General features: G+C 32.5%; 2 protein-coding genes across 3 annotated transcripts; both read left to right on the top strand.

The window, feature by feature from the left end:
• Positions 1–926: 926 nt before the first annotated feature.
• Positions 927–5,696, top strand: LOC149422257 (facilitated trehalose transporter Tret1-like). The gene is made up of 3 exons (XM_089633552.1): positions 927–1,134; positions 4,539–5,608; positions 5,679–5,696. The coding sequence occupies exons 1-3, from the start codon at positions 1,074–1,076 to the stop codon at positions 5,694–5,696; spliced, it is 1,149 nt and encodes a 382-aa protein (XP_089489678.1). The 5' UTR covers positions 927–1,073.
• A 6,653-nt stretch (positions 5,697–12,349) lies between these two features.
• On the top strand, positions 12,350–15,718 carry LOC149422256 (facilitated trehalose transporter Tret1-like). Of its 2 annotated transcripts, none has more exons than XM_089633686.1 (2): positions 12,350–12,512; positions 13,040–15,718. In XM_089633686.1, exons 1-2 carry the CDS (start codon positions 12,452–12,454, stop codon positions 14,416–14,418), a joined length of 1,440 nt encoding a protein of 479 aa, XP_089489812.1. In that variant the 5' UTR covers positions 12,350–12,451; the 3' UTR covers positions 14,419–15,718. The 2 variants fall into 2 exon arrangements, with proteins under 2 accessions (XP_089489812.1, XP_089489813.1); XM_089633687.1 differs by lacking the exon at positions 12,350–12,512 and adding an exon at positions 12,528–12,695.
• Positions 15,719–23,006: the final 7,288 nt, after the last annotated feature.

The raw sequence follows: 23,006 nt of genomic DNA, 5'->3' as shown, positions 1-23,006 counted from the left end.
AATATAGACATGGTCTGAAAGGGGAAAACGAAAACGTAAGTCGATTTTATTGTATCGTTTTAAATGGTCTTGTGCACTATATATCAATTTTAGGGTTAAATTTTAAAAAAAACCCGAAGAAAACAATAAAAATGGTCTTCCATATATGCCAAAATATGAATTAAAATTTTGCCCGAACTAAAAGATAAAAAATCATCATACACATCAGTGAATAATCTCTAAGTAAACGATCCCATTATTTCTAAGAATAAACTTAAATGCCCTTAACAATAAAGACTTTTTTTTATTTATGGTGTTAAATTAGTAAGTGCTGCGAATAATTTGTACACCGACTAGAAAAGAATGCAAATTAATGCAAAAAATAAACAAAGAAGTTTGGTTTGCTGTTGCATTATCTTTGGAGTAATAATATTGTCATCACACTTATCAGTCATCACTAATCGAGTTATTGATTTAACTATGACGAAACTATTTGTTTGAACATTTTTTGAGGTCAGTAGAACATGACTAAACAAAAATTATGCTTCGTATATTTATTATATAACAATAAATACACCGATAATTATCTTTGTAACGTTTCAATATTGATATGGATAATTTAGTACATTTACTTGCGCATTTATAAGCCTTTTGCAATGTGAAAGAATTTAAGTCTTTCATATTAGAAATAAGTAGATTCAATCGAAATGTGACACCTGGTATCGGGCAGACGGAAAAATGGATGCGATAATAAATTCTTTCAATAAAAGTGGTGAGATCAAATATTATTGTTAAAGAATTGCCTACGTTATGAGATCAGATGTAAATAAAAGTTCTCGTATATTAGCACTTCTTCAAATTTAAATTTGTATAACATTATAGGTTTATTGAACGTGATAATATGTTTAAAGTACAGGTTTCTATTTGGGCGTTTTGCAATTAACTGATCTCATTCATTGGTTGGCTGTACATTTGAAAAGTCGAAGACAAAATATAACTTCAGTTCAATTCTGAAAGTGCTGGGAAGCAGCCTGCAGTGGTTAATTGAGCTAAGACACTACTGAAAAATTCCGATAAAAAACTTATTATCGACGATGCTGGGCATTACGCAAAATATAAAGAAAAATAAATACACGATTTATGTCATTATTGCAAGTGAGTGTTTTTCGTTTCTTTGACTACAATAAATTAATAGATTTGCGTTGTTTATATTATTTGGGTTGTATATGAATAATAATTCAGTCTCGTAATTATACTCTCTGTTTAATTTGTTCACTCTGTAGAAAAAATCTTTTGTGTGTCATGTTTAAAGAAAATAAAGTAATTATTACAAACTAGCAGTTAAAAACCCGCTCCGCGGGTTTTTTTCTGCTAGGCCCTGCGGGCGGCACTTGGTTGGGCTTCGCCCATTTTAAGTGATATTACCAACAGTTACATTTAATAGATAGATATTAGGTCATTCACAGAGAGAGGGTGAGTATATATTGTTAAAACACCGAACAGGAAGGAGTTAATGAATAATAACATGCAAAATTTACGCATAATAAGAATGACAGTTGTTTGAATAAATTAAATTTTACGTATTTGTGATGGATTATTTCAAATGAAACACTATTATTGACTACATGTCTACAACTGATATTAACTGTTATCGTACCTAATATAATTTGCTCGCATAGGAGCCTTGCAGTGCTTAAATATGTGTTACAACCGTCAGTGTCTATAAGTTGAATCAATATTGTATAGTTTGTCACAACAATTAAAGATAGTTATAACAAAGTTGACTGAAATAATAGATTATTGCATAGTGATTAATTGTACCCGTGTTTATGAATAAAATGAGGGTAATTGTGCGATGAGATTAGCAGTCGGTTTAATTAAAAGGCGTTAATTTTACTCCAACTGGTGGTAATTCTTTACCTACAACTATTACTGTATCTAATAAAGTTTAAAGTTAGATTATATATACACCTTCATCAGGAGATTAAAAATCTATATACAGGGTGTCCGGAAACTCGTAGTACAAGCGGGAAACTGGTGAATCTACATCACATTTGGAGTCGATTTTGTAGTATATTTTTTTTTTATTTGAGCTTTCGTTATCGAGTAAATCGAGTTTGAAGTTGATTTTTTTTTTTTTTTTAATCAAATTCTTATAAATTATTACTGAAGATCAAAGTACCCAACTAATTAAAACTATTTGAAAGTAAAACAAATGAAGAAACTCGGATTTGAAGCATTATTTTGAAATCACCCTTCATTTAACCCGGTGTAATCATAAAATATTTCTGCTCTGCAGGGTTAAAACATCTGTTATTCAACCCTAAACACCAAAAAAAACTTTAACCCTAAAATAGCCGAAAAATATTTTTTTTTGGTTTTTTTTTTTTTTGAAAATGCACAAATCAAAAAACTTTATGTTTTTTTGGGTTCCCCATGTGGTGTAGATTCTCCAGTTTCCCGCTTGTACTACGAGTTTCCGGACACCGTGTAAAAAGGTAGATCATTACAACATAGCGCCCCTGAGATGATATCTCACAAAAGCGGCGCTATGCAAATTGTCCAATAAATAAATAAATATAATGTTTACATTTTATTGTGTATAAACCGAAGTCAAAAATTAAATATAGATTGCAATTGGAAAGAAGAAGTGGAAGGAGGGGGGAGGGGTAAGAGTAGGCTGGGTTTATAAGAATTAGGAATTACAATATCGTTAGACGGGAAAGACCAGTTAAGTGGGAAAATATTTAAAAGAGAGTTTATAAAAAAAATTCTTGTTAATTATATCTGCTTTTATATTAACATGTTTCCTAATTTTTAAAAGTATTTTAAGACCTGAAAAAAAAAATAGCATATAACCATAAAACAATGTATTCATAAGACAAATAGTATTTAATAACGGTTATTCTAATAAATTGATAATTGAAATACTAAATAAAAAAATTAAAAATATTCTCTTTAACGGTATTTCTAAAGATAGAAATAAACAATGGCATAGAATTCTGTTTGTGGATAACGATACTTCTAAAATTATATATAAACACAATCCTGGTACTATTCAACTGGCGTTTTACACTAATAACAATGAAGAAACATATTCTTAATAATAAAGATACCAAAAATCAAACAAAAAAATCAGGAGTTTAAAAACTCAATTGGGATGGTTGTAATTTCTTTTACAAAGATAGAACCAATAGAAACTGTTGAGAATAGTTTGGAGCTTGTTGAAGTCTTCAAAATAACAGACGCATGGTTTTCGTTTTTACTGCACAAACTGCATTTTTTAATTTATTTAATGTTACGAGATAAAAATTATTCCCGACCCGGGCAAAACACTTTTACAAGTGGTCAATTGACCATAATGACTGCTTGTTACTATTTTTAGGAGAGAAGAAGTTAAAAATCCACTCGGCGAGGCTTTTTATAACCTAATCAAATAACACACACTGACAAGCTAATTATCAAAACAAAACACTGTCAAAGAAAAGTCAATTGGTAATTAAAACATCTGTTTTATCTATAGGCCCTAGTTTTACTTCTGACCGCTAGGTGCTAGGCAGGAGCCTGTAAAATAACTGGTTGTGAACTTACTAATAGCTCGTACATTTTTTTGTGTTTGAAGTCAGAACTAAACAACATCTCAGCGCTCTAAATGGAAATAGTGAATCTGAGCTTGCAAATCATCTTTTGAATAATGATCACACTTTCAAAATCAAAAATTCAGGTCTTTAAATACTTCACTCAGGATATTCGCAAATAAATAATTTTGAAATTTTAGAAATTAGAAAAATTGTAAATATAAAATCAGATATAATTAATAAGCAAAAAAATATATAAATAATAATGAAAAATGCCATTACAAAGTGATAAGCTTCCAGAAGAAATCTTATTATTAAACGCTTGTTAATGGTCAAGTAGTCAAGTATTGTGAGCTGCATATTTAAATATTAGCGCCAGGCATTTGGTTCGTTTTTATACCACCAGAGGTGCACTCTGTCGGCCATCTATAGTCGTGCGTATCGGCCATATTGAAAGAACGCGTGATTTTTTTATAAACGTCAAACATAATCACGTAACTGTGGATAATTTTCACTGTAATGTGAAAATTAATCCAATGGATTATGAACTTTCTAAAACATATTTTCTTCGATATTATCCAAAAATTATATGAGCAGAAACGATGCTTTTGAAGAAATCTCGTATTATTATGAGGCGATCCTATTTTAGTATGAAATCGTGTCTTAATTTTCAAGTTAGCTGAATTTACACGAAACAGACAATTTTAATTTGACCAATCAGAGGGCCTACATCGTCCAGACGCTAGGACAATAATACTATCAGATTAGGAAGAAAATAAACAAATAAAAGTTTTAGGGCATTCTTGTGTATAAGTTTAAGAAAATTAATCTTTTTCGTAAAGAATCTTAAATGTTAATATTCTTTTTTTATTAGTTGCTTTATATTCTTTCGATGAATCAAACTCTTGGGTATTTAGGATATTTTTTTGTGAATACCGATATTATTGTGATATGTCCTTAAAGTTTTGTTTTTATTGTCAGGTGGATTGGCATTTGCTTGCATTGGGAGTGCATCAGGATGGGCTTCCCCCTCTCTAGTGAAATTGGCTGCTGAGGATTCTCCCATCCCTCTGGACAACAGTGAGTTATCATGGGCGGCTTCCATGCTGGCTTTTGGAGGTGTGTCTATGACGCTGCCTTTCTCCTACTTTCTCAACAGAGTCGGAAGAAAACCCATGATCATTCTCATATCCTTGGTTTACATGGCTGGGTGGATCTCGCTCATCTTCTCAACAACAGTGGTTCATATCTACGTTGGACGATTCCTGTTAGGAGCTGCTGTTGGATGCACGTATGGTTCTGTTCCCGTTTACATTGGAGAAGTTGTGGGACAACACGTTCGAGGCGCCATCGTCACATTCCTGGTGATGTCCCAGTCAATCGGATGCCTTTTTGAGTACATCATTGGACCAAACGTTTCATTTCATACCCTAAATGCAGTTTCCATCATCATACCAGTTGTGATGTTTGTATCATTCTTGCTTATGCCAGAGACTCCATACTTTCTCTACAAGCAAGGAAAAAGCAAGGAGGCTGAGTGCGCTATGATGAAATTCAGAGGATGCACAAGAATAGAAGACATTCAAGACGAAATCAAGGGAATTCAGACATTCATAAACGAGGACTCTAATAATTCAAGCTTTTTGCAAATTTTGAAGCAGTTGTGCGAACCTAAGTCGAGGAAGGCAATCATTATAATAACGGCTTTGATATTCGGTCAGCAATTTACCGGCGTTGTGGCAATAAGCAATTATTTACAGACCATATTCATGGAAGCGAATTCCCCGATCGCTCCCGAGTATGCTGTACTGCTTTGTGAAATTCTATCGGATATTTCGGTAATAATTACAAGTGCGGTAATGGACCGAGTTGGCAGGAAGCCATTGTATGGATTGTCAGCAATCATCTGCATGCTATCTAACATTCTCCTAGGAGTATATTACTACCTCCAATATATCGACGCTATTGGTTTGGAATACGCGTGGATTCCAATGGTCGGAGTGTTTGTACTTAGGATGGGATTCGACTGTGGAATGGCCCCAGTACCCATGGTAGTTACAAGCGAGATCTTGTCTTATAACATAAGGGGTTATTTGACATCATACATGTCATTCATTCAAGGTGGATTCGCAGCTGTAGTTATTAAGCTCTACCAAATCGTCAAAGATGACATTGGACAACATTATCCACATCTTATTTTCGTTTTTTGTTTAATAATTCCTACTTTGTTCATCATGTTCTACATGCCCGAAACTAAAAATAAATCGCTGCATCAAATACAGCAAGATTTCCATAAATGCAAAATAGGTAGTATAGAGATATCGGAACAAAAAAAACATTCTATCAAAGAAATAGCGTAGTACTTCAAATTTAAGAAATGGGTGTCATAGTGAATTTACTTACTAAGGACGGGTTGTTTCGGAGAATTTGAACAATTCACCAAATTTCAACGTTCATTTTCGGGTTCTGTGAAAGTCCTATTCAAGTTCTGTTATTATATTTTATCAGGCTGGTTGCTTGACAAAACTGAATAATAACAGAACTTGAAAATATCTTTCACAGAACTTGAAAATCAACATTGATAAGAATTGTCCAAAATTTCCGAAACAACCCGTCCTAAGTGTTTTAACTTTATGTTTTATAAAAAAGTTTATCTTTTACAAATGTAAGCAATAATTTACTAGAAAAAATCTTTTTTTATTTTATTTTTGTAACCTAAGTACCATAAGGAGAAAAATGAACCTGTTAAAAAAAGTGAAAATACATTCAGAATATATCGAGAACACGTATTCTTTTCCTAATAAAATGACGTTATTCGCAAATATCAATACTTATATGAACACGTGTTCCGCCGTCCTAATAAAACATTCGCTTTTACCTGATACTTTGTTAGTAATTCGGTCGATTTATTTGTTTTTTTTTTTAAGTTTACATTTTCCTTTATTTAACTAGAAATAACTAAAATAAATACATTTTTAATTACATTGTACATAAATATATAACATTACAATATTATTCACTTTCATTGTTTTGCTGATTATAAAAGTGAGCATTTTTTAAAAATGTACTTACACTTTTTTTAAATTTTTAATGTTGTTTGGAAACAAATTATATCGTTGCCCCCCTCGTAAAGAATGCATTGCTTGCCATAGTGAGCATGTATTGTGTTTAAATGTATGTTATCGTGTTGCCGTGTAAATTGTACGTGTACGTGGGACGTTTAAGGCCTGCAGTCCCGTTTTTAACAGGAAAACGAATAATTTGACCAGATTTTTAATAAATTAAAAGTATATACCAGTAAGTTTTCTCCATGCAGTTACGTAACATTGCTCATTTTGTTTCTATATCTCGAAAATGCATCTTACCTGTGTAATAAATGAGATTAATCTTCTTGACTCGTTCATGAATCGGCTGAGAAGAAACTGATTTGTTTTGAAAATCAGGATAGTTAGAATAACGTTGCAAGTTATTAGTTGTGCTATGACGGAAGCAAATAATGCAAGTTTCCGAGCAAACCAATCTATTAAATGTGTCTGAGATCTCAAGGGCAAACAAATTGCTTTAGTAAAATATAAGTGATTGCTTTGCTTTTTAAAGACAGGATGGACAATAATTGGTTATGTGCAATTCATTATTTCGATCACGAGTATCGTCACAAAAGGAATGAATGTTTTATTTATACCCTGTATTGAATTTTTTTTAAATATCTTAAATAGTAAAACCTCAAATTGTAATCTTTAATCATTGAAGTCAATATTAACGAATCTCAATAGAAAAATAAATGCATAACAAAAAAATATTCTATCCTGAATAATAATCCTAGGCAAAGAAAATATTTTATATAACTAACACAGTACTCCTAATTACGGTTCTGAGAGTTTCGTTGTAACCGCCATGTTTGTATTATTATTTTGTCGTATATGACGAAAAAGAAGATGAAGAAGTTACAAGTTCCAACGGACCTACAGCGTTATGCCTTTCTATTTAGGATATAACTGTTAATCCTTAAATTGATTTCAATGTATTGTAATAAAATATAAAATATTTTTAAGGCAAAGGCAAAACTTTAACCTATAATTCCTTTAAATCAATTAACTTGCATAATTAATGATATATTATGTGCAAAAATAAGTTAGTCAAAACACCATAGATAACACCCCTGGCACTAATAAGAATAAATTTTTAAATTTTAGTGATATCGGTAGACTACTTTTCGAGTTTTGCGAGCACAAACATAAGCATCTGAATTTTCCGAAGCCAATCATTTCTGTGGCTTAGTCTGTCTGTGCAGATAGTTAAACAATAGCGCGTGTTGCATTTACGTCCAACAGAGGGCGCTGTTTTTTTTGTTTTTAAGTGTCACAGGTGACATCTATATTATACAGTTATATAAAATAACATGCGTATTCTAGTAGAGTTAGAGATTTTAAGATTGGACATAGATTAAGATTGGATAACACATGGGACGGGTTGTTTCGGAGAAATTGAACAATTCATCAAATTTCAGCATTCATTTTCAAGTTCTGTAAAAGATTTTTTCAAGTTCTGTTTTTATTTCAGTTCTGTCAAGCAACTATCCTAAAATTATACAATAACAGAACTTTCAAATTTTAAATGATTTTCAAATTTCTAATTTTGCGGGTCTTGAAAAACCGTACCAAAACTATAATATAATATTGAAAAAATATTAGCTTAATTGTAGTGTAAGTTTTGATCCAACGAGATTTATAATTTGTTGTAAAAAACGAATAAAAATTACAATCACGCTGGAAATAGTTTCTGTCAGAATGATTTTTTATTGTATGGAATGTTCACAAAAACTGTCGACGGTTCACATGGGAGTTGCAATCTAGCGATTAAGCTGAGTTGTTTTGGAAGCTTTAAGTCTTACACATTCATTTTTATAATATTATAGTATATCTAATTTTTATATATTTTCCGACTTTATTTCCGGGTTTAATCTTCCCCACATGAAAAAAATAAACCCTTCCACACACTTTTCCACAAATGATCATCTAATCAATCCACATTATGCAAGTGCATTATATAAGCATAATAAATACAAAACAATACAAGAACAACACGTCAACTCACCAGAGAAATAATTATAATTATTGATTTATTACAATTTTTTCTGCGTAACCAAACTAGGCACAACCCGTGTTATTGTATTCGAGGATTACTACATAAGAAAATAAAAATATAAATCTACTCATGGCATGAGATAAAAATGATCATTACATGAAAAGAACTAAACAACAAACATTGGTGCTTATCAAAAACATAAAAAAATAAAATACGAAAGAAGTAAGAAAAATTAATTAGAGGGGATAAACAAGGTTCGTCCCCCTTCAAATATCAAACTCTGGACACCAACAGCAAATTTGAACAAACTATTGGATGACTCTGACGTCGGTGTTCAACACAATGAACCCCCCCATCCTAAAATACCATAGTTCGCTACAGATATTGCAAGAGTATAACAGAATAACATACCTTTGTTTGCCGATGACCCAATCAAAACGATTAATTCTATCAATGATGGTAATATTTTTGAATTTAATCTCGATCGCTTAGAAGAATACTACACTTACTATTAAGGCGATGCCATACGTAGTAATGCAAAATCATGTGTTTTTGGTTTGAAAATTTTGTCGCCTAGAAATGTTTCAGATGCTCTAATTAAATACTGCGAGTAGAATACATCTTGGCCTTTGAAATAATCGAGTATTTTTTAGATAAGTCTTTTTATAAGTCTAGAAAAAAATAATGTATAAGGCCTATGAAAACTGCTTTAAAGTTCAAAATTCCCTACTTACGAACCCATTTTCTGTTATGATTTTATTGTGTAGTGTGGCAAATTAAGTTATTTATAAAATGATCGAAAAAAAATTAAATATTTATGCCTGAACAGTGAACATTCACAAAATAAAATAAAAGGCACTTTTTGGCCATGTTTTTTTTTGCATAAATCAAAACAGGCGGATGGTGTTAAGCGGTAATTTAAACCTTATCGCCATCTACGTAAGGGTTATTATTGATAGCGGCTCAATTTAAAATATTCTTCGACGTAGTGCATCGCCTTAACTAGTTTTTAAATATTGTTAAGTTGTGTCAATTGATATCATCGTCTAGAAACAAAAACCCTACTGTGTCTTATTATGGTAACAATATTCCTATTATAAAGATGCCTCATATCAAATGTCTATGTATCCATTTTGAGGGATTACGGGAAGACTAGAGTGGTTTAATGGAAATCGCTTTGTTCTCCCGGTAATTCCCCTTATTACATTCTCCTTTGATGACCTTCCACTCTAACACCTAAATATTTATGTATATCTTTCAGTATTTTATATCTTAGGTAAGTATTAATATTCTCCTATTGAAAGAAGGGCGCTACCGAAAAAGGTAGACAATGTATTAAAGTTGTTTGAAACAAATTTATATATTAATATTGTAGTTATGGCAAGCCACAAAGTAATTTCATTTTTCAAATATGAAAATAATTGTCATTTGATCTAATGGTTCTAATCTGTAAAGCCCCAAGTACACGATGGGCCAATGCAATGGGTCAAGATTGCCTCCAACCCGCCAACGTGTGAACGATGTTGGCCAATTACCGCCAAGGTCATTTTATATGTGCATGAAAAACCGACAGTAAAGCCTAAGACAGATTACGCTACACGCATCAACGCTTATTTGGGAGTGGCGTATGTAGATTATATGTTGAGGTGTCACAATTCGATGTAATATTCTTCCGGAGAAGAGGTCAGATCAATTGAGGAACTGCCACGGAAAACTTTATTTTTAAGCAATTTAAAATTTGTTAAAATCTAAATTAATATTCAAAATCAGATAACTTTTATTCACCCTATTTTGAATAACCAGCTGATCAAGTACTTACCCGGCGATTATTACTCATGTCTACACTCATTTGTTAATATTGGGAAGCTTTCTCATTCCAGATGAAATTACTACTAATAGTTATTTATTTTATTAAATTACTATTAATAGTAACTGTACGTACTTGCGCAATATGCACTATAACTATGTAAAAAAAATAATAATGGTGCCTATCTTATAACTTGTAATAAAATGTATAAAACTGTGTATAAAATGTACGGTGTTAAAGTACTTATCAAAATAAAAATGTCAATTTTTTTTTGGATTTCATTCGTAACAGAACATCATTTTGGTCAATTTCTAACGAAATATTAACAAAAAAGGTGAGTCAATCTATGGAAAGCCGTCAAACAAGACCAATGCGTGGTATTTGAAATATTTTATTTCTAGTTTCATCACGTGGTCATCAACCGCAGTTGACCTTCCTACTCTGAGGCAAGTCATCCGTGGTCTGCAGAGAAATTAGTTCTATACTTCTTATCTCGTGAGGAAATTGCGCCTTTATAGCCTCTTGTATAGGAATAATCTCTGAGTAAACGATCCCAATCTAACTAACTCTATTTAACGTAGAAAGAAACCTGATAAACCTGATAAACCTTATAATATAGATTGTTTTGCTTTATGGTGTTTGCTCAGTATGTAGTGTAGCGAAATCATACGCCGAGTAGAAAAGAATGCTAACAAATGCAAATATATGGATACATACGACAGAGTTCAATTCGAACAGTGTTGTCGCATTATCATTTGCACAATTGTGCTGTGGTAAGTAAAAACACAGTAAATACCAAAATAGGAAAAAAAAAATGGTTTAATATGGAAAGTTATAAAGGATAAAATTTCTTATGTTTTGCATAAGACAAAATTTACTATTATTTATTTTTCAGTAAAAACGAAGAATTTCGTTAATTATTGCTATCAAGTTTAATTTGTAGAATTCCATTTTCATTTTATGTTCATTTTACAACAAAAAACAGTTTCTTTATAAACAAGTTCTGCAATGTAACTATTATTATGCGTGAAAACTGTTTCGCCTTCTGAGTCATTATCAAATCGTGCTGAAGTCACTTACAGACGAAATATTTCTATAATTGCCATGTCGGTAATTATAATGAAACACAAATTGATTTTATTTCTATTAGTTGTCATTATTTCTATATATTTCGCAGTATTTATATTTCCGTAAGCAATAACACAGTAACTATGTTGACATTACTGCGTTTACACTTACGCTTACTAACTTGCTGTGTTTTTATCTACCACCTTAAAAAACAATCTCTCGCCGCGTCGCACTGCCTTTCACTCAATTATTGTCATTACACTCATCACTAATCATTATCTATGACGAAACGTTTTTATTTGAACACTATTTTAGGTCAGTAGAACACAACTAAAAAAGCAAAGTTTCGTAGATTTATTATAACAATTATATCGATGATTATTTTCATAATGTTTCAACGTTGATACCTTAACTTACTCATTTATAAACCCTGTTGCAGCATAAGTGAATTCCAGTAAAAAAAATAGATTTCATACAAACTGAGATCAATCAAAACGTGAGTATAAGGCAGACTTAAAATAAATGCGTTAACAAATTCATTCAATAAAAGACGTACGATCAAATATTATTAAAACGAATTGCCTATGTAATGAGATCAGCTGTAAATAAAATTTCTTGCATGTTAGCACTTCTTCAAATTGATTTCGTATAACTTTATAAGTGTATAGAACGTCATAATATGTTTTATGGACAGTTTTTTTACTTATCATCACGCTTTTTACCTTCGACATGCCTACGTAGGCGGTTTGCAATTCTCCGAGCTCACTCATTGGTTGACTGTACATTTGAAAAGTTGAAGACAAAATAATATATTGGTTAGTGACAAGTTCAGTCGAATTCTGCAAGAGCTGGGAGGCAGTTTATGTTACCTGCGATGGTCAATTGGGCTTAGAGACTCTATAGAAAATTTAAATTATATAATCTATTCTCGACAATGTTGGGTATTTCGGAAAAGTTTAAGAAAAATGAATACACGATTTATGTCATTATTGGAAGTGAGTGTTTTATATTTCTTTGATACAGTAAAAAGTATCTAAGGATTGTTATTTTCTTTGCGTTGTTTACAATGTTATTTGTGTTTGTTATTATTTCGTGTCGTTATTACGAGTATTGTCATATTTAAGAAGATGATTTATCCCTTCGCATAGCACGAAAAAAAAATTGTGTTTTGACATAATGTAAATAAATAATGTACTTTTTTAAAATATTATCCATTTTCTTAAGTGCATGTTTTATATTAGAAAATTAATATTTTACTTTAAGAATTGAACAAGTTTATTTAATTTCAGTCAATATATTTAAAAATAATCGATTATTGACGTCGTGAATTTGTAAATTTCGTTTTCTTTTTACAATTATGTTACGTAACTTAACCTTTCAATAAATTAAAATTCCCGAGTCTTCTGAATGTTTTTGCGATAACCGGTATTTTTATGCTTCGTCTTTAAAGTTTCGTTTTTTTTTTTTTTGTGAATAGCGTTGTTATTGTGCTCTGTCCTTAAAGTTTTGTTTTTATTTTCAGGTGGATTGGCATTTGCTTCCATCGGGTGTGCATCAGGATGGGCTTCCCCCTCTCTGGTGAAGCTGGCTGCTGAGGATTCTCCCATCCCTCTGGACAACAGTGAGTTATCATGGGCGGCTTCCATGCTGGCTTTCGGAGGGGTTTCCATGACCCTGCCTTTCTCCTACTTCCTCAACAGACTCGGTAGAAAACCCATGATCATTCTCATATCCCTGGTTTTCATGTCTGGCTGGATCTCGCTCATCTTCTCAACAACAGTGGTGCATATCTACGTTGGACGATTCCTGTTAGGAGCTGCTGTTGGATGCACGTATGGTTCTGTTCCCGTTTACATTGGAGAAGTTGTGGGACAACACGTTCGAGGCGCCATCGTCACATTCCTGGTGATGTCCCAGTCAATCGGATGCCTTTTTGAGTACATCATTGGACCAAACGTTTCATTCCATACCCTCAATGCAGTTTCCATCATCATACCAGTTATGATGTTTGTATCATTCTTGCTTTTGCCAGAGACTCCGTACTTTCTCTACAAGCAAGGAAAAAGCAAGGAGGCTGAGTGCGCTTTGATGAAATTCAGAGGATGCACCAGAATAGAAGACATTCAAGACGAACTCAAGGGAATTCAAACATTCATAAACGAGGACTCTAATAATTCAAGTTTTTTGCAAATTTTGAAGCAGTTGTGCGAACCCAAGTCGAGGAAGGCTATTTTTATAATAACGGCTTTGATAATTGGACAGCAATTTACCGGCGTTGCGGCAATAAGCAATTATATGCAGACCATATTCATGGAAGCGAATTCCCCGATTGCTCCCCAATATGCGGTACTGCTTTGTGAAATTCTTTCGGATATTTCGATAATCATTACAAGTGCGGTAATGGACCGAGTTGGCAGGAAGCCATTGTATGGATTGTCAGCAATCATCTGCGTACTATCGAACATTCTCTTAGGAGTATATTACTACTTCCGATCTATCGACTCTGTTGGTTTGGAATACGCGTGGATTCCAATGGTCGGAGTGTTTGTACTTAGGATGGGATTCGACTGCGGAATGGCCCCAGTACCCATGGTAGTCACAAGTGAGATTTTATCTTATAACATAAGGGGTTACGTTGCATCATACATGGCTTTCATTCAAGGCGGATTCATGGCTTTAGTTATCAAGCTATTCCAAATAGTCAAAGATGATATCGGACAACATTATCCACATTTTATTTTCGTTTTTTGCATAATGGTTCCAACGATGTTCATCATGTTCTACATGCCCGAAACTAAAAATAAATCTTTGCATCAAATACAACAAGATTTTCATAAATCGGAAATAGATAATACAGAGAAGTTGGAACAAAAAAAACAATCTATCAAAGAAATAGCTTAGATATAATTGTATTTTAAATTTAATTGAGGGAGCCAAAATGGACTTACCAAGTGTATTAACTTTTTGTTTTATATGTAGACATGAAAAGTTTTACATTTACAAATTGGAAGATTATTTAAAAAATACTGTGCTTGTTTGTATTGTTGTTTTCGACAAAGTACTAGTACTAGTAAGATCACCTTTTAGATTTTTTTCTGCACACTGTAAATGCTTCTTGCCAGTGTTATATGCGTTATTAATCTCATTGTCTCGTTCATGAAATGACTAAAAATGAAGTAATTTGATTGCAAATCAGTACCATTAGGATATGAATAGTGTTGGTATGTGCAAATGCATGTTTACAACAGCATAACCTCGATAGATTTCCGAGAAAACCAATCTAAAGAACTGTATTTTGCTATCAAGGGCAATTTAAATCACTAGTTTAAAAAAATAGTGATCCATTAGAATGCTTAATATACACGGTTACTAGTGGAATTTTCATCTATAATTTTTTTGTTTGAGCGTTTGTTTTCATGTAAAAACGAGTCGGAAGTTAAAATTTTTTACGACCAAATTTGAAAAATATCGGTAGCTAAATAACTTCAGCTGTTTAGTGTCTTCTTAAATACCTAGGTAAAAAGGTTTTTTAACGTTTTAGTTTCTAAATAAACAAATCAAAAATGGTGTTTCAGGTTTTCCTAGTGATGCAGATTAATAATTAGTTTTCCGCTTGTACTACGAATTTCCGAACACTGTGTATTGTTATAGAATTGGGTGCAAAAATAAGGGTAATGTGCAATTGAATTTTTGTGAGTCTCATCCCAATAGAAGTGAATAGTTTGTTTTATTACCCTGTCAAAACATTTTTTTAGTGTGAAAATAATTTATTATATTATAAAATAAAACATATATTATATCTCTACATATTATACAAATAATGGGTATGACCCAATTGTCCTGATTGTACTGCCGCTAAGAGCTCCGTTGATAGTAGTCTTGAAGAGAGGTCGTACTTATGTCATCGACGATCGTCATCTTCCTTCTCACACGTCTTATATGAAAACGGTAGACAGAACATACTAGAACGATGACGTCACTTACGACTGTATCATTTATGTAGAAGAGATATAGGTTAAAACGGAGTTACCAGCTTTGTGCCTTTATAATTGTCAAACCTGAAGAGATTCAAAAGTATTAATTACAGTAAAACATAAGATAATTTTAAGACAAAATGTTAAATGTATATAAAATAAGGTTTGCGTAAGATTTTTTATGAATTGTGAAAATTCTGGGCCAAATAAATAACTCAAATATTCAATATATATTTTTGAACTACCTCTATTGCTCAACCTTCTCGCATTATGTTAGTTTTGTGTGACGGAATACACAAAAGTGAAAGTTACTAGTCAACGAGTAACCAGAACCATCATGAACGCAATCATTTCATATAACGGAACTTAGAACCCACAATAAGCCATAGGTAAGTAATAATTCCTACTTGCATAGGTTAGGTATGTACAGTAGAATAAATAATTTTTCATTTCTTTAATTCTGACTTAAATACCAGTATGTTTTATAATTTTTACAAAAATCTATTTCATAGTTAAAATGATAGTAAAAAGTTTATATTTTTCATAGTCCGCCACATCGATCAGAATGTGACGGGGTACTAGTGACGTCATACGTACCTCGGTTTTGTCGGTTAACACTAAGGTCAATCCCACTCGGGTGGGTATGAAAACAAAAAAAAAAACATTTTGAATATTCACTAAGATTTACAATAAATTTGAGTTGTTTTGAAATAATTTGTAAACTGCAGTAGTGTGAGTATAAGCCAAAGATATTAGAAGAATATTTGGTATAAGCAGAGCAATTTGGCACAAAATTGTCCACATTCAGGTGAGGTAGCTGTGTAAGGGCTGCCAGGACCCGCATACCAATCACAAGGCGTTGCATTGTCTCATGGTTTTAATCATTTTTATGAGACGACGAATTAGTTTATTTTCAATTATTTTAACTTCTATATATTCACCATCAGCGTTTGTTGACCTACAAACGAATTGAATGTATGGTTTTCGAGCCATAATATTTTTCACTCAAGTTCTTCAAGGTAAGGTAAAGATAGGAACAGATTTTTACTACCGTATTATTTGTAATCGAGCGTGACCGATTAAGTGATTTATATTATTGTACTCAAAGCATGTCTACACAACAAGTATGCTTGCAATATCGAGGGTATATGTGCAAATTTTACTGGCGTGGTCAAGGCTATCGATTTGATTAAAATAGGTAAATATTACAATTAGAAATTGGCGTTTATGTGAAGTTTTGCCACATTCACATTATATCAAGGCCACTTAAATAATATGGCAGATTAATATGTTGATATTATAAAAAAAATGATTACACACACAATTACAAAATATTACGCTTCTCTTTTAAACAATGTTTGCGTAGAGAAGCGGAATATTAGAATAGTGTTTTTTTATTCTCTAGAATCAACGCGATAAAAGCATTTCTATTTTATTTTTATGTGGACGAATACATTTTTTTAAAAACACACCATTTTGTAAGGCCGTAATTATGCAACTAACTAAGATGTGGCGCTTTTAAATTTTCAATTAATAATTCAACTACATGGTTGATTGAACTGGGTAGAGGAAAATCTGAAAAAATGTTAAAAAACGTCACATAATAAATAGACATAGACTAATCACACACTATATTATCTTCCACTATTCTAATTATTGCTCATACACAATTGAAACATACACAACAGCTCAAGTTTCGATTCTATCAGAAGATTGTAACGATTAAACATCACAAATTAAAACATTAATGAGATATATTATAGACATAGACAAATCACACACTTACTTTCACATATTTTGGTTCCTTGGAACGGGCAATTTGCCTAGTTAGCAACCAATAATTTCGACCTGATAAGGTACAATAAAAACTAAAAATATTTTAATTATATCTTGTATCATATTGTACTGTGTGTAAATCTAAAGGAATAAATAAATAAAATGATATACTAAATAAGGTACCTACCTGTGCTAGTTTTATATCCTTATCTAAAATCGTCTTCTCTGTTCTAAAAGTCTATTTGAAAATCTTTGATACAAATGTGAACGTCTTGTGTATTTAAAACGTTAACGTAAAAAAGACATAGCTTCTTTTCGTATGTCAAAAAGTTCGTCGTCGGATCTTTTTACTTCCGTTCTGAACGAGGCTGTGTGGTGCTGTCAGTAGGTTGGTTCTTATCCACTTTAAACATCTTATTTACACATAATGTTTACCGGGTTTAAAATTAATGATTGCTTTGGGAATTGTTCTATAACAGCACTAATTAGTTCAGTAAATAAAATAACCCACTCATTAACATCGCATCAAATTTCCTTCAAGTTATTTGATCCTACTTCGTTTCCGTAAAGATTTATGCTAGGTACCTACTATAGAAAACCGATTAAGTTTCAAAATGGCCTATTTGATATTTAACAAGCTGGTTTACTATGTGTACACTAGTACGATATTATTTATGTTTATATAATCATTTTTATTCTGGCAATAAACATAATCAGTTTGCTGGAATTATTATTATGCAATTCCAATGTGATGTTAAATGAATTTATCTAATAGAATTACGTCTATGAGTGTGTTGATCTTGATTTAAAGCAATGTAGGTAGGTACTAATTAGAAAACAGTAAAACAACCTGGTATTAATAAAGCTATCGCACACATCAAAAGTGGTTCTTGATTTTTTATGTGTGACCGAAACTTCGCACTTCAATTATTTGTAGTTCAAACATTTTTTTTATCGAAATTTAAATTGTAATGCCAAAAATAATAAATATCAAGGATCAAATCCCACATATATTAATACTCTATCTTTAATACTACATTATAACAGCTAAAGAAAGCAGCGAAAAAAAAAATCGTTACAATACAAGCAATAAAATAATATATAGTATATTTGCGGCACGTTCCAGAGTGGAAGATACTCTCAGTATCGCCCTGGTGTAAGACCACCATTCAGAATTGAAACGTTGCTTGAAATGGCTTTAGCCGTGTTTGGTGACCAGATCTGAATAGCCAGGTACTTCCCCACCTTCCTCTTCCCCATCTCCCTCCCCTCCCCAATACCCTCAGCCTCACAACATACCCCAATTGGGGATGCCATAGTCTCACTGGCTCCAGACGGGAGCAGTTGGGACTCTTGTGCGGTATTACTGTAAAAAAAAAAAAAAAAAAAAAAATTCATACAAAGAACTCATTTCATTGTCAAATCCACTGCCAACTAGAAAGCTTCAAAACTTCGAAATGACACATAAAATTTTGCATGAAAAGAAAAACTACCCCCCTCCCCACCAAAGTCAAAAGGACGGATTTCTCTCTGAAAAGATCAAAAAGTTTTCACGGGAACACAGCGAACAAGACACTTTTCAAAGGGTGATAGTTTTCCAGGCGGAGAGGGATGGAAGCATCTCGATAGGGGTGTCTTCAATCACGTCGCCATGGCAACCGCATCTCCCAATATCCAAGATGGCCGACTGAAGGCAATCGCAGAGGGATCCGCTGTTTGTTACGTGGAAAAAAAAGAAAATTTCACACAACTATGCACGGTTTCTCGGAGTGGAAAATCTACATGATATACTCGTTATTTTAGTAGAACGGCACAGATTGTGTGCCTCGTTATCTGTGTATTTATTACGAACCCTTTATACTTTGACATCTTCGGATTCATCTCGCGGAAACAAAATATTGAAACAACATTGCATAAATCTACTCTGAATCCATAGATTCTATTGAATATTGAACAGGGGAATATAATTATTTTCTTTAATATTTAAAACGTTAAATAAAATCATGGCTACACGTGTCTGAAATTTAATCTAAACTCTTAGATTTAGTTATCTACTCACTAGTTTTAACGTGATAACAATATAAGTCTGCCTTCGTAGATAAGGTAATTGTAAATGCAATGACCTTGAATCAATAGGTTTGGAGTTCAAATAATCCGCATTTTTTCTGTGAGATGTGAACCTTTTAATATAATATGGCTGTCTATACACGGTGCCTGGATAATCGTTGTACAAACGGGAAATTGGTGAATCCACATCAGATTTGGAATCGATTTTGTAGTATTACCCTTTTATTTGAGCTTTCGTTAGCGAGTAAATCAAATTTAATCATTTGCTCAGAGGGGTTAATTTCAGGTGTTTATCATTTAAAATACGTAGAAAAATGTTTTTTTAACCCTTTAGTTGCCGAAAAAAAAGAGAAAAAAAATTAATTGATTTTTTTTAGTTCTCTTTGTGACATTCATTTGTATAGATTCAATCGTTTCCCGCTTGTGCTATCGTTTACAGATACCGTATATAAAGACACAAGGAAGATCCGTGTTTTTATAAATGTTTGTATTCAAGTAAAGGACACTTTAAAATGGAGGTCAAAAAAGTGCCGGTATTAAAAAAAGTGTTCATTTGTTCCGATGTTTGAATAGGTTTGTTACGAATCTAATTGAGCAATTAGATGTGTAACGCAGACCTTTATAACATATCAATAGGTATATTATTTAACAAAGGTGTATGTGACAGAAAGAGAATATAAAACCATCATTTAATTCATCTAATAGTGACACCTGTACAGATTATTTGTTCAAATAACCTACGGCCTTGGAAAGAGATAACTACATAACCTAGATTAACCTGATATAGAATTTTGTTATCTCAAGGTGTTGAATTATTGACATACAAATAAACAACAACAATTATTGCACAAATATCGGATATGAATCGAAGATATTAATAGATTTGTTTACATTAAATATATGCAAACAAAAAATGCGTAGTTAGTTTATTTCTAGAATATTTAGTACATAATATATTTTTCTAAAAGAATATGTAATAAAAATGTTTTTACTATAGTATTCCTCTGCCGAGTGGTTTTTGGTAGCAATTTTTGAATATTCTTTTTTATTTAGGTGATATGAATTTGATTGAAAAATACATGATGGACCTTGGAAAATGGTTATCATTTACAAGATGGTTTGGGCATGTAGAGCGAATGAGCGAAGAAAGGAGTGTAAGGAGAATATACTATGCAAATGTGAATGGTAGTAGAAGTCGGGGACGCCCGAGGAAGACATGGCACGACCAATGAATCAGATACTTGAGTCGGGCCATGTCAAGAGTCAGAACAATAGAAGAGTATGTATGAGACGATGTATGAATGTGAATGAGGCAAGGAGTGTGTGCCAAGACCGAGTTGTTTGGCGGTCCGTCCTCTCTGCCTACCCCTGCGGGGAAACGGCGTGATGGTTAGGTAGTTAGTTAGTTTTTTTATTAGGTATCTATGAAGCGGAAAAAGCAAAAAGGCCAAATGTGTCAAGCACGTGCAATATGCGCAGTGAATTTTTGAATTTTTGGGTCAATGCAACAATTTTAGCTTGTGACTTCCTTTCCATCATGAGCTATTATGCTTTTGGTTTCTCAACTAACCTGTCGAAAAGTGAGAACCCAGTTTCTACAGTACTGTACACTACTATATTGTACAGCAGTTAAACTAAAAATTTAATTTGTGGAACTAAACTTGATGTTTTTCTTTTATATAAATTTTATAAACTGTATGATAATGCCTTCAGAAGGTGAAACAGCCATCATGCATAGTAATAATTACACAGCAGAACTTGTTTATAAATACACGTTCTTTTTGAAAAGTGAATAATATTGATTATATAAAATAAAAAACTTTAAATTAAAGCTGGTAAATTAAAGACAAGAATATAAATTTTTGGTTTGTAATTTGATATTAGTCTGCTAACAAATGAAGAACAAAAGGACTCTGTCGGATCTAAATTAGCATAACATGTTATGTACAAAAAACACAAATGTATGTGAGCATGTTCCAAGAAGCCATACTTATTTCTCTGCTCGAATTATTACAAATATACCCTGATCTTACGCACGAGTGCCTAGCAACATGTTTTTTTTGTCAAACATATTTCGCTGTTTAATAATAATGGATGTATCTCTTGTACTTCAACCAGGTTTTTGCGATCCGGTTTCAATGTCTTATTAACATGAAAGAATATAAAAATATGCAACGTTAGCATTGCTTTCGTTTTAATATGAAAAAATCTGTGAACATAAAAATTAATCAGGGTAGGGCGATAAAATTTGTCTAATTTATCAAATTTTCAAGTACCGTGACAGCTCTACTGCGCTGTTATTATTGTATTATGGGTGAGTTGTTACACAGAACTGAAATTTGAGGATATATTCAAAATCGGTGAAACAATCCATCCTTAATTTTAATTCGGCACCGGTGTATAATCGGAAAACACGCCAAACGCGCGCCCAACATTTGTACATTTGACATGAGAACGGGTCGCTTCTACGACTCGTTTTTGAGTTCAATAGCTCGGCTGTGGAACAATTTTCCGGCCTCTCTCCTACAAAATGGGTCTTGAAGACACCCATATACCTCTCCTAAAAAAGACCCTCTCACATAGGCCCTAAGAAAAATTATTTATTGTTTAAAAAACCAACAAATTTCGTAAACAATGCTCACTTCTTCATTGTTTAATTGAAACGTTCTATGTTTTATGATGAACGGGTTTATACATGTTTTTAAAAAACATTTTTAAACTAAGAGCAATGTATAAAAAATACTTTGATTTTTAAACAATATAAGTGGTTAAAACTTAGTATCGATTCATTTTTAATTACAATAATGCCACAGTACAGGTTGCTGTGCTGGCAGAACATATCTACGTATAATGAGAATTAATACCAGACCCTATAATATTGATAATACATCTAACTCCAGTGAAATAGTGGTAATATCAACAACTCTAGCCACTAGAGGCGCTAGTTTAACATGTTGACTTTGACATTAATTTCAACAGCGGCAAATTAAATTTATTAACTGGATCATACCACGAAAGAGTTTATGTTAGTATCATAGACATATGAATATTAGTAGACCTGCCCTAAGTGATTAAAAGCGTATTATTCCCCACTCCCCATACCGGTTCCATTGGAGCCGGCTGTGCTCGCGTATGGCCTCAAGTGAAATTTGAAAACGTGACGTCATCATTCTTGTGCGAACTATGGTCGAGGCATCATCGGTTCATTTTACGAAATAACACGGCAAAATGTTGACTTGTGCTATGAAAACTTGTAAAAATAGATGTGAAAAAGAGAATAAACCCAACTGTCGTATTACATTCCATATATAAGCATTATTTTACTTTATTTTAAGCATATTCACATCGTATAATATGGATCAGTTGTAGAAACATATACTTTCACATCGAGAAACGTCTGGACGCGAAACACAAAGCTGGTTGGTTGCTGGGAAGTAAATTATGAACATTTATAAAAGTGTCTTAACTAAATACTTAAACGAAATATTCGACTCTGAAAATAGAAGAAATTTTTTGTCGAATTTGGACTTCGCAAATTTGTTCATAACGTGGCGAGTAATTTGCGCTCCCATGTAAAAATGTCTATTCATTCAAAAGCAGATTTTACTTTTAAGAAGTAAATGGTGATATTATAATGCGAGATGCCTATTTACTGTCAGATTGATTTATTGA

The sequence above is a fragment of the Hesperophylax consimilis genome, chromosome 7 (assembly GCF_061612785.1).
Source record: "Hesperophylax consimilis isolate HC1 chromosome 7, BYU_Hcon_1.0, whole genome shotgun sequence".
Lineage (NCBI taxonomy): Eukaryota > Metazoa > Arthropoda > Insecta > Trichoptera > Limnephilidae > Hesperophylax > Hesperophylax consimilis.
Note: the sequence above shows the minus strand (reverse complement) of the source record. Positions and strands in the feature narration are given on the sequence as shown.

Bases quoted from the DNA above. Each gene is read 5' to 3' on its own strand.
- LOC149422257 (XM_089633552.1), top strand. From the start codon at position 1,074: ATGCTGGGCATTACGCAAAATATAAAGAAAAATAAATACACGATTTAT. The intron at 1,135-4,538 runs GTGAGTGTTTTT...TTTTATTGTCAG, and splicing joins GATTTATGTCATTATTGCAA to GTGGATTGGCATTTGCTTGC.
- LOC149422256 (XM_089633686.1), top strand. From the start codon at position 12,452: ATGTTGGGTATTTCGGAAAAGTTTAAGAAAAATGAATACACGATTTAT. The intron at 12,513-13,039 runs GTGAGTGTTTTA...TTTTATTTTCAG, and splicing joins GATTTATGTCATTATTGGAA to GTGGATTGGCATTTGCTTCC.